The 14,275-nt window shown below is 32.2% G+C and overlaps 1 protein-coding gene across 3 annotated transcripts; it reads right to left on the reverse strand.

Annotated features, from left to right (window-relative positions):
* Positions 1-1,788: 1,788 nt before the first annotated feature.
* Positions 1,789-12,182, reverse strand: LOC139488146 (DNA-directed RNA polymerase III subunit RPC4-like). Of its 3 annotated transcripts, XR_011655931.1 has the most exons (11): positions 12,038-12,182; positions 10,571-10,659; positions 9,456-9,578; positions 8,180-8,346; positions 7,650-7,783; positions 7,027-7,129; positions 6,242-6,334; positions 5,307-5,392; positions 4,334-4,504; positions 2,445-2,989; positions 1,789-2,266 (listed from the first exon to the last, which is right to left on the reverse strand). XR_011655931.1 is itself a non-coding variant. In XM_071273559.1 (10 exons), the coding sequence occupies exons 2-10, from the start codon at positions 10,648-10,650 to the stop codon at positions 2,879-2,881; spliced, it is 1,068 nt and encodes a 355-aa protein (XP_071129660.1). In that variant the 5' UTR covers positions 10,651-10,659; positions 12,038-12,182; the 3' UTR covers positions 1,789-2,878. The 3 variants fall into 3 exon arrangements, 2 of the variants coding, with proteins under 2 accessions (XP_071129660.1, XP_071129661.1); XM_071273559.1 differs by having other exon boundaries at positions 1,789-2,989; XM_071273560.1 differs by lacking the exon at positions 1,789-2,266 and having other exon boundaries at positions 2,633-2,989; positions 10,571-10,662; positions 12,042-12,071.
* Between the last annotated feature and the right edge of the window lie 2,093 nt (positions 12,183-14,275).

The raw sequence follows: 14,275 nt of genomic DNA on the forward strand, positions 1-14,275 counted from the left end.
TACTGAAACGTCGCCATGCGACGTCATCAAAACGTCATCTTTTAAAATTAACAAATACAATACGTTTCAAGTATCCATTTCTTAAAAAATGAAGAGTAAGCATGGACAAATATCCAATTGTTCAAAATATTTGAAAAAATAAACAAAAGCTCTTTTATTCGACTTTTGACGATGCGAATTTAAGCATGGATGCAATTTGGGTACTCCTCATTACAGAATCTGGGATGGTTTGAAGGTAAGTTCAGACCAATTTTTCTATGATTCCTTATGGATTGAAAATCAAATTGGTGTACCTTTATAATAAAGAAGTATACGGCTACAAAATAAACACAAAATGGAAATTTTTGTCTTGATCATAAAAAAACTTAGTTGAAAAAACTGTCAAAATAGGTGCAATTTGGGTACCGGCACGTTAAACCCCTCTCCACTCTAAAAATCAAATGGTAGTCTTTAAGGAACAAATACTAACAAACAAAACCTTTTCTTAAAGGCGAATCCAGTGGTTGGAACCCCCCTTTTTTGTGGATGATCAATGCATTTGAATGGGGAAATATGGTTGGAACACCCCCTTTTTCCTGGGTTTGGAACCCTCTCCTCCCTTTTTGTCAAGCTTGCAACTTTTTTCACAGCAACACTCGACATAGGGATAGTGATCCTCAGGTGGCTTTAGCTTACTTCTTTAAAGCTTAATATTTTAGGAGGAAGACCTGAATGCTTCATAATTTGTATATAAATGCCTCATGTTACAGAGTTTCCGTCTGTCACATGTCCATTGTCCTTGACCTCATTTTCAGGCCCAGGCCCTCCTTATCATTGGAAAAATTTGGTTTACATAGGGAATCACCAAAGCATGACTGGAGCAGGCCCTTCCTTATGATAAGTTCTGGATCCTCCTCTGTTATTGAATGATTGAAAGGTGTACATATATTTCTTGTTTGGTTTATATGACCTTGACCTCATTTTCATGGATCATGTTAAGTTTATGTGATAGTTATAGTAAAGGTTTTATTCAGGACTATCAACATAATATCAATGATAAGTAAAGAAGGCGAGACATTTCAGTGTGTGCACTCTTGTTTTTGTATCTGTTTTTCATCCATTGCTTTGTCATATATATTTTTTAATTGTTTCTCATATTTACATGATGATGCCTTTTATAGCTGACTGTACAAAATGGTGATGCTTTAATCTGTGAAATGTAGCCTATTTCTGTCGTTGACCACAGCAAATCTGACAGAATGGTTGTCTTTCTCATCTGTGGTTGTCTAAGGATTTATTTTGGTGATACCAGTATATAAAATTTCATATTTTATTCTTTGTAATGATCTAAAAGTTTGATATTGAATGCCCTTCAGAAACTATATATGATTTCAAAAAAAATTGAGGGCCAAACCAGGACAAAACTCAAATTTGTTACCAAAGCAATATTTTAATGTGCCGTTCCTAAGCTAGGAACAGTATATCTATTTATACTACAATGTTTCATGTCCTTATAACCAGAAGCCTGTTTTTAAGTGGTTGTGATGGTGTGGTTTATAGGTGGTTCTGGTGTCTTGTTATTTATTTTTATAGATTAGACTGTTGGTTTGCCTGTTTGAAATGTTTTACACAAGTCATTTTGGATCCTTTATAGCTTGCTGTTTGGTGTGAACCAAAGCTCTGTGTTAAAGGCCTATAATTGTTAACTTTTTATATATTGTGACTTGGATAGAGAGTTGTCTCATTGGCACTCATACCACATCTTCCTATATCTAAATATAAAAAAATAATCTAAAAGCCAACACAAACTGAATTGCACATCTTTAAATTCATTAACACACTTTCTAGACAATTTACATACTCTGGATTATTAATGTTAATTACAAATAAAGAGTACCCTACTTTCCTTGCCTGCTTTGCCTCTAGCCCAACTGGCTTTTGCTTCCACTCACTTTAATATATATATTTGTAACAATGTAACCATGACTCTTTCAGCAACCAGGCAAAACAATATTGAATATACTTTTCTTTGAAATAGTTGTAAGGACTATTATTTTGAAAAATACTATTTAATGACAAGTGGATGTACATGAAAAAATGAAAGACTGTTTTTGTCCCCATTTTTATTGAAATTGAACAATAGTGTTTAAAGATTTTAAAGAATCAATCACAATCACAATGAACATTAAGTTTCAAGTTCATTTTAAACTAACTTAACCAAAAACTTTAACCTGAAATACATTAACACATTTCTATCTTCAGTGAATCCAAAAATCGAGATCAAAACCTTTTTTCACATATGATAAACATGTGTTCTAAATTTCAAATAAATGTGACCTCAACTTTTATCTTACCTGACCAAAAACCTAAACCTGAGTGACATGCACAATCTTATTGCAATGCTAAATGAACCACCAAAATCTATGGTCAAAACAAAACTTTGTAGAAAAAAATTAAAAGTTTACGTCATTATGAACATGTGTACTAAGTTTCAGGTTGATGTGTTGACCACTTCATGGTAAAATACTTAGACCAAAACTTACAGCTGACAAGGGACAGACTCACAGACAGGAAAACATCTATCACATATGGGGTACAAAAAGACTTGCAACAATACAATACAATATATATATATATGACTGTAATTTTGTAGTTGTATATAACTTCAATTTTATTTGTAAATCATTACACTACACTTCTTCACACAAAATAAACAAATTTCTCTTTTCACATTAGATTTTATTATATCGTCAATATCTGCAAGCCTTGACAAATCTTTCTGCATCCAAATAACATCAGTATATTTTAATCTGCTTTTGAGCCCTTATCTTGGGCTAGCTCCATATTTCATGTTCATAGCTCAATCGCTATAATTGATCATTCCACATAGCAGAAATAATCATGTGTTGAGCATGCTATCAAAGTCTGGTGTACAAACTAATCTATGTTTTATGTGTCCTAATACACTCAAATTGCCACTGTCTTCTGCTGTGTGGATGGAAACAACATCCTAGAAAAAAATGTAAGATACAATAAGTTGAACAACAGTGCAAGTAGTAAATGATATGAGAAATTTCACTTCATTGTACTATGTTATGTATACTCACAAAAACATTTAGAGAAGATGACTGAAATATAGATAACCAGTCAGTGACTATAAGAATTCATTTGCGTAACTCAACAAGTGGCACTGCAAAATAACAGTGAAAAATCAACATTTCAGGGGCAATAACTCCAAAAAGAGTTGTGAAAATTAAAAGATCAAGATATATCCTGTCGTGCTGATAATTTTTGCAGTCTAGATTATTACTTTTAAAATAATGTGAATGTGTATTCATGTCTTTTAATTTAAATGTACTTTAATCACTCTAATCATTCTGATCACTTTCTGTGCTTTATTTTGTAAGTCATTTGATTGTATAGCTCAAATTTTGGGCACCATGATTGGTTAATAAAAAGATCTTATCTTATTTTATATCCTAATGATATTAACCAGCAAAAACTGTGAAAATTGGATATTTCAGTGGCAATAACTTAAACACTGATAATGCAAAAAATTTGGAGTAAAATCTATATTTCAGGGGCAATAACTCAAAAACAGAAAGTAAGATTTCCCTCCACTTTTCAGAGTGCATTTTCATGCTGATCATTTTTGCAATTTACAGTTTTAAGCTAGCTCCTGTAGTTTTTGAAACAATAATATGAAAATGCCAAAGAAAATAGAACTTTAACCATTTCAGGGGCAATTACTCCAAAATAGATGAATATAAATATAAGAAGATGTGGTATGAGTGCAAATGAGACAACTCTCCATCCAAGACACAATTTATAAAAGTAAACCATTATAGAGAAGACTTTTCCCCAATATTCAGGGTAAATAGAACTGATGTGCTAAAAATAACACAGACTTCTGAACAATGAAAATAAGGTCAAGTTCAGACCAACCTACCATATAGTTAACTGTTTGGAATTTGCTAATAGAATCTATGTCAGAGGCGGCTTTAGAGGGGGGGCCCAGGGGGCCCGGGCCCCCCCTTTTTGGGAAAAAATTTGGTTGCTTATATAAGGAATCACTGAAGCGTGACTGGAGCGGGCCCCCTCTTAGGTCAGTCAGTGGGCCCCCACTTATGAAAATTTCTGGATCCGTCACTGTATGTATACTCTTCATTAAAAGCTAACAAAAATGTATAAACTCAAAAAAGATCTATGATGTTTATTAAAAGTATTCTCCATTATGACAGTCTATAATATTCTCATGAATTTACTTCAATTAAATGAACCAATCATGTATTGTTGTAAAATTGTTACACAGAGTTTGTTTGATAATGAAAAATCAAAACTTTTGTATATTTACCTGTAAAAAGCCACATTTGGTTCCCATGGAGACATCCATTGTTATATTTCCTATCACCAGTTGTGTCTTGCCAGATTTTCTTATGACCAACTTGCCAACAGCTCCTTCAGAGAAGTCAGATAACCTCTGTGTCTGTGTTTGTGTTTGTGATTGTGTTTGTGTTTCTTCTTCCTGAAACAAAAACCAAGCTTTTAGTATTGCATCATTTTTTTAATAACCGAAGTTTAGAATCTTAAAAAAATAATCAAAGCTCAAATTTCCCTTTAACCAAGTTTGATCAGAATGGAAAAGCTATCAATGTCCATGCAAAAGGTTGTATGTTAAAGGGCAAAAAATAAGCAGCTGCATCCTTAAAAGGGTCTATATTGTTATACTGTTGTCACTGTCATTACAGAATGCACTTTGATGAACCAATTAAAGTTTATAAGCCAAATCACATTTACCAATCTATTGGAACACAATTTACAAACATATTTGTGGTTTCATTTATTTTCATTGGTACCAATTTTCATAGATTGAGGAAAACCTGTATTTCCATAAATATTGGAATTCATGATTTTGCATAAATCTCCATATAAGCATTAAAGAGCATGTGTAATTGATTAAACATTTAAGTTTATGGTTTAACTATACTTAGAAATCGGTGATATTGGAATCCCACGACCAATAATTAATCCACAGTACTGTTGATTTATTGTATACCTTGGAATTCCAACTGTAATGTATTTCATGTGTTTATGCTTATAGGCATACTTTGTAAAAATTCTAGAAATGAAATATTCATGATTTTATAATTTTCCTCAATCCAGGAAAGATTAGTAACCATGAAATCCATTAATCAATAGTAAAATAATCATATAACATATTGTCAGTTTATTGTCTTAATTTTGTATGCCATAACCATTTAATGTAAATGTGTTTGTGCGAATAAAATATTGTCTATTGTCTATAAAGGTAAAACAATTATCCTTACTTTTCCTTCTTCATCTGATTGGGCTCTATTTACTGGGTTACCTGGCATACAATCAGGAAACTGGAAAAATAACATCTCTCCTGAATCTGTAACAGACAGGTTTAGAAATTATGTGTACAGCCTGGACAATGTGGAGAACACATTGAATGTGTCTATAGAAACAAAGGTATAAAAAATACTTAGGTAAACCTTAGGTAAATAGTGGCCTTGAAAAAGATCTGTAAGAGAGAGGTGTGGAATGAAGCCTGTAAACTTATATCAATCAAAAGCAGAAAATTTTGATGCATCACTAATCCATAAACTCAAAAAAGTTTGTAAGTGAAGAGAGCAGAATATGCACAGCCCCCCCCCCCCCCCCCCCCCCCAGATGACTAAGATTTTGACCATGACCTACTTTGTTTGGTTATTTTTCTTGAATGGGACACAACTTCTAGTAGCTGTGAATAATACTGTCAAGTTCAATTACCAAACTCTAAGTGGTTTCAAAGTTAAAGAGAGGATACAATTTGTGACAGACTGATGCATGAGAACAGGTTCAAAAGAACATACAATAATTTTAGAAGAATTGTCAGAAACAAGTTTGTAATAATTACTAAGGATGTTCTACCCAAGAAATAGATTACCTTAGCTGTATTTGGCAAATATTGTTGAAATATTGGGTTCTCAATGCTCTTCAAATTTGTACTTTATTTGGCCTTTTAAATACATGTATGTTGATTCTGAGGAGCCTTTTGTAGATGAACCACACATCTTGTGCACATATATTTAATCCTGATATATCTATGATGACTCATTATCAGATGGTTTAAGAGATCTTTTTTGCATTATCACAGAAGAATGACAGTTACACAGACCATAATTTTATCTTTCAATTAAACAGCTTGTGCTAATGACAATCTTCCATCAGAAAACATAGTACATTTAAATTAACAAACCTGTTTTTGTAAGAGCCTCTAAAACACCATCTGCAGATTTAGATTTTAGACTTGGATGTGCATCAACCATTTCTTCATCAGCATCTGGATCATCTAAGTATTGTAAACCAGTGTATTAAAGCTAATCTTTATATATTATTAAGACATTTTATAATGTATATGCAGAAATATTAGCAATTTCTGAAGTATGGACAAACTGTGAGATTAATAACTGAGATTTTAGGATGATCAGAATATGAGTTCTTATTATTGCAATACTCACTTCGTCACACTGATAAGAATCTTGCAATAGATTCTGAATTTACAGTACTTGTACTGATTTGTCTGATTATAAAACACATCAAATGCCAGATTTGTGCTAAAATAAGGAGAACAAACTTAATATTACACATGTACATTTGTATGTCTATTTCTTGTGTACCAAGACAACAGAAATACAAAAATACTTGAATATAGGTCAAGTTCACCCTGAGAGTAGACATGTGCACCTTTCAATGATTCAGTTGTACCTATCAATCAATATAAAGAAATAATTGATTGATGGCTGCTAATTGCAAAGTGGCAAATATCACAGGCATACTCAGGATTGTAACATGTTAATTAATATATAACATTGTAAAAAGATACCCTGGTTTGCATTAGGTTGACACTCTCCTAGATTTTAACATGCTAGCTCAGCAGGTAACAAACTGGCGGAAAATATATAATAATCCAGGCTACAATCTGCAAATGGGTTCTGATTAACAAAATACTTAACAAAAAAAATATAAACCTTAAATACTGACCTTTGACCTCAACAGGTTTCTCCTCAAGTTTCAGGTTTAATTTAGATAGTGGTAGATGGACAGGTTCCATATATTTGTCTCTTTTCTCCTTTGAATCTATGAACTGCAACAATCATAGATTTAAAACATAAGTTTTATTTATATCATTCACAATGTTCTTTAAATTTATTATATGTTAGTTTTATGCTTGTTTTAAATTTCACAGTTTTTTTTTTTATTGTGTATTCTAGTTCATCCAATTTCATATTTTTTTGTAAATAGGTTTTAGTGAATATCATTCGTGCATTTAGGGGCATCGTCACTTCCGTTCCAATGTTAAGTGAATCGTTGGAAAACTATAATACTACATTGCATGAATTATTCGGTAAATTAAATTCTCATAATTGACTATCAGCACTGCTGTCATAAGGGAATTATGATCACTAAGACACTTGATGAATGTTGATAGTGCAGGGATACAGGCGATCCCCTCTATATGGTAAATGACGTCATAAAGGCACACATAATTGAAAAGTTTTTTCCGTTGATGGATGAACTCGAAAGTTGAAATTGATTGTGACAATTGCTGACTTCATTGTTAACAATTGCTTGTACCATGTGCTATTTTACCTATTAATACTTACATCATCCCTAAGTAAGAAATCCAAAACTTGTTTAGTATCTTCTTGTACCTCTGTCTTTGATATAGTCTGTCCACTTGAAGACTTTGAATTAAATCTACCTCCAACAGATCCTTCACCTCTGTTTGCCCCTGATGCTATATAGAAAAATCTCATCTTCAAATTTCAAGAATAGTAAACTATTATTCACTCTGATCATAATTTTGCTGACAGTTATTCATTTGCATGTAAGTAATCAATTTTGGTGTGCTTTCATTTTTTTCATTCTAGTCAATTTCGTAGTTTTATTTGGTTTAGTTTTGGATAAGCTCTAACCTGAAAATTGAGTCATTTCTCTGTTCATTTTATCTTATTGAAAAACAATGGTGACAAAAGAAAACTAAAAGTCAGATATTCATTTACCTCCATTGATTTTTTTGATAAAAAGACTTGAATATCAACTTTGCAGTGGTTCAAATTAACATTTGGTACTAAAAGGTCCAGGACCTTTGACGCTCCATACTGAAAGGTCCACATTTTGTATTAGATCTTACCTTTAGACACATTTTTAGTAGAAGGTCCTTGTTCCTCAAATATAGAGTGTGTATGTATAATATTTTGACCTTTATATTTCCTTTGAGAATTGTCAAAACTCTTCTCTTTACCAAATCTCCCCTTTTTCTCTTTTTCAACTTTTGGTTTAACATCACCTTGGTCTTGCCTAAAACATGAATAAATCAACTTTTAAATCAATATTACAGCAACTGTTCATACAATAAAAAAAGTTTCCCTAATTCTTACACGATTTATCATTTTCCTGACCTGTTGATTATTTCTATTTAATCAACAATGTGGTTTGCTTGATCTCAGTTTGTCATTGGTCAAAATTAGATTATGATGTCTAATGTTCTTGCTTTCCTCTAAAATTCCCATTGTGACAGCATGAAAAAAGGCCACCATGCCTCAAGACATCACATAGAAAGAACACATTATTTTACAGATCGTTCGAAAAGAAGGATTATAATTGTCTGCATATCATCTATAAATCATTGGAGATCTAGATTCCACCATCAAATCTCTTGCAATACGATATTTATCCACTATTGACAGTTAAATTTTAAATATTTATAACGCTTGGCAAGCCTCACAATTTAAATTTGAATATTTTTAACTGTCCTGAGTGGATAAATCTTGTATTACACTTAATGATGTGGTAGAATCTGTATTCAACATGATTAGATAACTGTACAAATCAATGACATAAAGTCATTGTTGACCACAGAAAATACATCCTTATTAACTGATATTTCTTATAGATTATTCTATTTATCTTTTATCATGCCATTGATTGAAATTAAATCCTTGAGGGTTGAAATCCTAGTTAATATCACATAATCATGTTCCTGTCCTCGTTATTGGTGGTATTTTTAGTTCAATTCCCCTTTTTTTGTCTTTTAATTAATTTGTTGTTTTGCTGTATAGACTCCAGTCATGTCTATTTTAAAAGCATGTGTGTTGACCTCTAAATTTTTTTTTCTCAGTATGGTTCAGTTGCTACTTCAATGAGGTACAACTGATAACTCCTTTAATTTGTGTTTTCTACACAAGTATTAACAAATAAAACGATGACTCTGTGTTGGAGACAAGCAACCAAATAAATAAACAACGTGTTAATCAACTACATCATATTATATACCAAACAGTTTTCTGTATAATCATGAGGTTAAAAAATAATGTTATTCTTTTCAACAATCACAATTATAAATAAATGCAAAAATTCTAGAACATACAGCAGATTCACAAATGAACAGTTTAACTGCTTATATTTACTTGGACTGATCTGTTTTCTTATCCTTTTGCTCAGCTGGTTTCCGTACCGGGATTGTGGGTGCAAATACTTTCTTAGGAATTCCTCCAAGAGTTAAGTCTCTAGGTCCTTTTAAAGAGGGTAATCTGCAATTGAAGCAAAATGAACATTGTGAATGCTCAAATAGTAACATCAAGGATATTATTATAGTTTCAATATAGTTTAATACATGTATTGTAAACAAATAAAAAGATGGCAAAGAATATTAGGTCTCTATACAAAATGTAGGAATCTAATGTTCAGTAGTTGTCATTACTGATGTTGACATTTCACATTTTTTATTTAGATTAGACCGTTGGTTTCCCTGTTTGAATGGTTTTACGCTAGTAATTTTTTGGGGCCCTTTATAGCTTGTTGTTCGGTGTGAGCCAAGGCTCTGTGTTGAAGACAGTACCTGGACCTATAATGGTTTACTTTTATAAATTGTGACTTGGATGGAGAGTTGTCTCATTGGAAATCATACCATATCTTCTCATATCTACGTAAATTATTATTGGAGATTAATATAAAACAAACATTTTTTATAAGGTGTGGAAACCAATTTAACCCCTTAGTACTGTGTCAACATGGTCAAGCAATTTATATCTTACACATAGATATGCTAAAAGAAAATATGAAAATTAGCTAGTTAGATTATCTTTGTTTAAGTTTCATAAACAAAGCAATTTGTAAAAAATAAAAAAAACATGATGTTGAAATATATAGGCAGATTGGTAATTCAAGTGTCAAATTATCTATGTACTGGTATAATTCAAAGTGTGGGTGTTAAGGTCGAAGTTACTTACTGCAGGTTATGTGAAATTTACCAATAAACAAATGGCATTTTTACTGGACACTTCATATATTTGAAGCATTCTATAGTATCTAATGCTCACATTTAAATTGGTCATATGGTTTTATTTTGTGTGCAATTTAATTTTACCAGTCAAATAAAAACTAATTTAAAATGCACTTTAATAAATCAAATGTAAAAATATTTGTTTTAAATAAAGTGTGAAAATCTTCTATATACCCAAGAGAGTTATGATAATAATAATATAAACCTTACTACAAATCTGTTAAATAACATATATAATACCTTGCTCCTTTTCCTAATGGAGTTCCTCTTCTATCAATTAACCCTCTAGGTAGATCTGGTGTATCTCTGCCTTCAGCCATAACTCAACTCTGAAATGAAAAGGAAACCTGTTTTATAGAACTTTGTGACTTGAACAGCCATGATAGGCTTAGAATTCTTTTTAAAAGCAATTTCCAAGAAAGGTATATTTATTTGGATCGAAAAGATTGTTCGACATGCGTCATACAAAGTCGAGAAATTTAAAACTGTCAATTATCCCTAATGGGCCAAGAATTTATTATGGACAAAATAATTCACAAAACTCTGTAAACATGATAAAAGGAAGCCTTACTTATTGTCCCTTTTTTATATAGCAATTCACCAACTAAAACATGTAAAACATTAATACAAAATTATTTAACAACAAGAGGCTGTCACAACGACAGCAAACCGGATTTATTAACATTTATTTGTATCCTGCCAATATCACAAGAACCATAACTGATGAACGGTGAAAGTGAAAATCGTCAATATCAAATTTGACCTCCATTTTGTCATCAGTAACATCATATTAAAATTTGAAAAGCTTTGGTTGAACAGTTCATGAGTGGAAATGCCATTTTTCAATCTTTCAAGAACCATAACTCCTGAACAGTAAAAGTCAAAATCGTCATTATTGAACTTGACCTCCATTTTGTCATCAGTAACAACATATTAAAATTTGGGAATCTTTGGTTGAACAGTTCATGCGTAAATGCACGGACACGACTGGAAATGCCATTTTCCATTTTGTCATCAGTAACAACATATTAAAATTTGAAAAGCTTTGGTTGAACGGTTCATGAGTAAATGCACGGACAACATTTGGTTGCCGACCGCCCCGCCGTACATCCCCAAATCAATAACCGACATTTTTGTCACAAAAATCCGGTTAAAAAGTCTTTGAAAGGCCAGAGAAAACGAAGCTATACAGTGTTAAGGTATGAATATGATATCCCTATATTTATAGCAATACACATGATACACCAACTAAACATGAATACAAAATAATTCCACAAAAAGCCTTTGAGAGGCCAGAAAAAACAGAGCTACAGTGTAAAGGTGTGGGATGGGAAAATTAAAGGAGTGATCATGAATTGGAGTGAATATGATTTTTGGGAGAACAGATGCAGATTTGGGGGTTGGAGTCTGATGTCTCTTAATTTTAAAATAACATTACACAATTAAAAAAAATTCTATCTGAAATTTGCTTTAAACCTACCAGGTGACATGGGGTAATATTTTTAACATGACATTTTAACCTATGTAAGGAGGCGCCTTACAGGAGCAGACTGCAGAGTTACAATTTGATTCACTAAATTATAATAATTTTTACTTGAGAGGTTTCAAATAATTGAATATAAGTTGAGAACAGTGGCGGATCCAGAACTTTTCATAAGGGGGCTCGCTGACTGACCTAAGGGGGTCATAGTAAGTTGTATTAGTAACCTGAAACTTTCAAATGGTACCAAATAGTTATGATCTCTCTCTTAAGTCAAAAATATCGAATACAGGTGCAATCGGCCAATCCGTGGAGGGTATTTTTTGGAACTGGGAAAGAAGCGACTATTCACGCATCTGTTTACTTTTCACTGTTATGTTCCTCCTATTTGAGGAGCACTCCCGAAGGATAATTTTATCAGTTATTGAACGCATTGGCGGATCCAGGAGGAGGGTTCCGTGGGTTGGAACACCCTCTTTTTTTGGACGATCAATGCATTTGAATGGGGACATATAGTTTGAATCCCTCCCTTTGTCCTGTGTTTGGACCCCCTTTTAAAATGGCCGGATCCGCCCTTGGAACATATATGAAGATTTTCAAAAATAAGTTTAATATTAGTTTGTTCAATGTTGTGGCATTTAGAGTAATCCATTTGATGTCACTCATAAACCAGGTAACACCTTTTTATATAGGGTGTTTAAAGATTAAAATTTAAAGATATATTTTTATCTTTTTATTGTAAATTATATATTAATTGTACATGACGGGGGCCGAACAGAAGAAGTCTTTTTATTGATATATCATTGTGTATTGGATTAAACATTATTTGCGTATAAATATTATGTGGTGATGGATACTATTATATATGACTCCATTGGAGATGTGCCTACATTGGCAGAAACTATTTTAATACAGATCTATAGGCCATTGTTTGCAAGTGATATTCTTATGCTCTAACATTATTAGACATTGATAAGCATTAGAACTATTATGTAGATGCTTGAGTGCCATGTGTATAAATTATTTGGCTTTCTACACATTAATATCTTATTAAAAATATTAGTCACTTTCCACAATGAGAACCTTTATTACCTGTGAGCACAGCGAAAGAAAAAAAAAAATTCATTGTGTTAAGCAGTAACCATTTTCTCACAATGACTTTATTGAAAAGCAAACTTATGCTCAACGGAACAAAATACTGTAGAACTGGTTTACAAACTGATCATTCCTATCCCAAATTTTGTTTCAAGGTAAAATATTTTCTTTTAAGCATGTATTTCTTACACAGCTTTTGCTTAAAGACCTTGGTTCTTTTTTAAATGCATAGGGGCAAATTCAAGTAGAAAAAAGTTGACCCCAGGCTTAACTAGTGAGAAAGTCTTGATTGCCATGTCCCAAACAATCATACTAAACTGTGATATAACCTCAATTTTGTTTTTTTCAATTTTAATATGTTGAACTGTATTCCGGTTGTCTGCTATCATAACTGATCTATCCTTGCAGGAAACCAGACAATAAATACAACTAAGATCTGTAACAAATTTTGCGTCTACTTTAATTTTGATATTAGCTTTATCAGTTTTCGTTACTTGAGGTTTACTTGAAACAGTTAGCTTGATTATTTTGCTCTCAAGTTTACTCTCTCTTTTGAATTCCTGTCTGATCATTTCTGCCTTATACTCCTCTTCTTCCATTACATCATGACCCCTGTGAACTTTAGTCAGACACTTCAGACAGATAAATTGTTCACAAGTTTGACAAAACAAACAACAGACCTGTCCATTATGTTTTTGACATTTAATGTCACTGAGTTTGAAATATTCCGACGATTCTTGACACAGCCCTACATCTTTTATATTTATAATTCTGTGATCACTGACACTTTTAATTTTTAGATGAAATTTTTCTTTACATCTATTACACAACAATAATGAACAATCCAGACATTTCCATTCAATCTTCGTTTCTACTTCACAAAACTGACATCTTATAGGTATCTGTATGGAAAGCCAACGGGGTCAAAATTCGTGATTCGTAACTTGTCAATTTGTAATTTGTAACTATGTAATTTCTAAATTCTTAATGCATAAATCGTCAGTTTGTAACTTGTACATTTGTAATTTCAAAATTAAATTTGAAATTCAAAAATGTGAGAAAAAAAATACCAAATTTCTTTGACTCCTTATTGTCTGATGACTTTCAAAAGTTCACTCTGATGTTGTTTACATGCTTATCTGTGTTGAAAAGCTGTTTCATTGATAAACCAGTATGTGGAAACTTTGGAGGTCCAATGGCCAGTGAGATACTTTCATGTTCTCTTTGCCTCATGATGAATATAAATGAACTTGTATTTGTATCCAGATGTATAGCTATTGAGGTCTATTGACAATCATTCAAAAGTAGACATAAATGTCATCCAAATTGACCTTTTCTGCTATGTCAGCTAGAAAAGTATATTCAGTAAT

The sequence above is a fragment of the Mytilus edulis genome, chromosome 9 (genome assembly GCF_963676685.1).
Source record: "Mytilus edulis chromosome 9, xbMytEdul2.2, whole genome shotgun sequence".
In the NCBI taxonomy this organism is placed as follows: Eukaryota; Metazoa; Mollusca; class Bivalvia; order Mytilida; family Mytilidae; genus Mytilus; species Mytilus edulis.

Coding starts and splice junctions, on each gene's coding strand:
- LOC139488146 (XM_071273559.1), bottom strand. CDS start 10,650: ATGGCTGAAGGCAGAGATACACCAGATCTACCTAGAGGGTTAATTGAT. Junction 9,579..10,570: donor CCATTAGGAAAAGGAGCAAG/GTATTATATATG, acceptor CTTCAATTGCAG/ATTACCCTCTTTAAAAGGAC. Junction 5,393..6,241: donor AGAGGCTCTTACAAAAACAG/GTTTGTTAATTT, acceptor TGTCTGTTACAG/ATTCAGGAGAGATGTTATTT.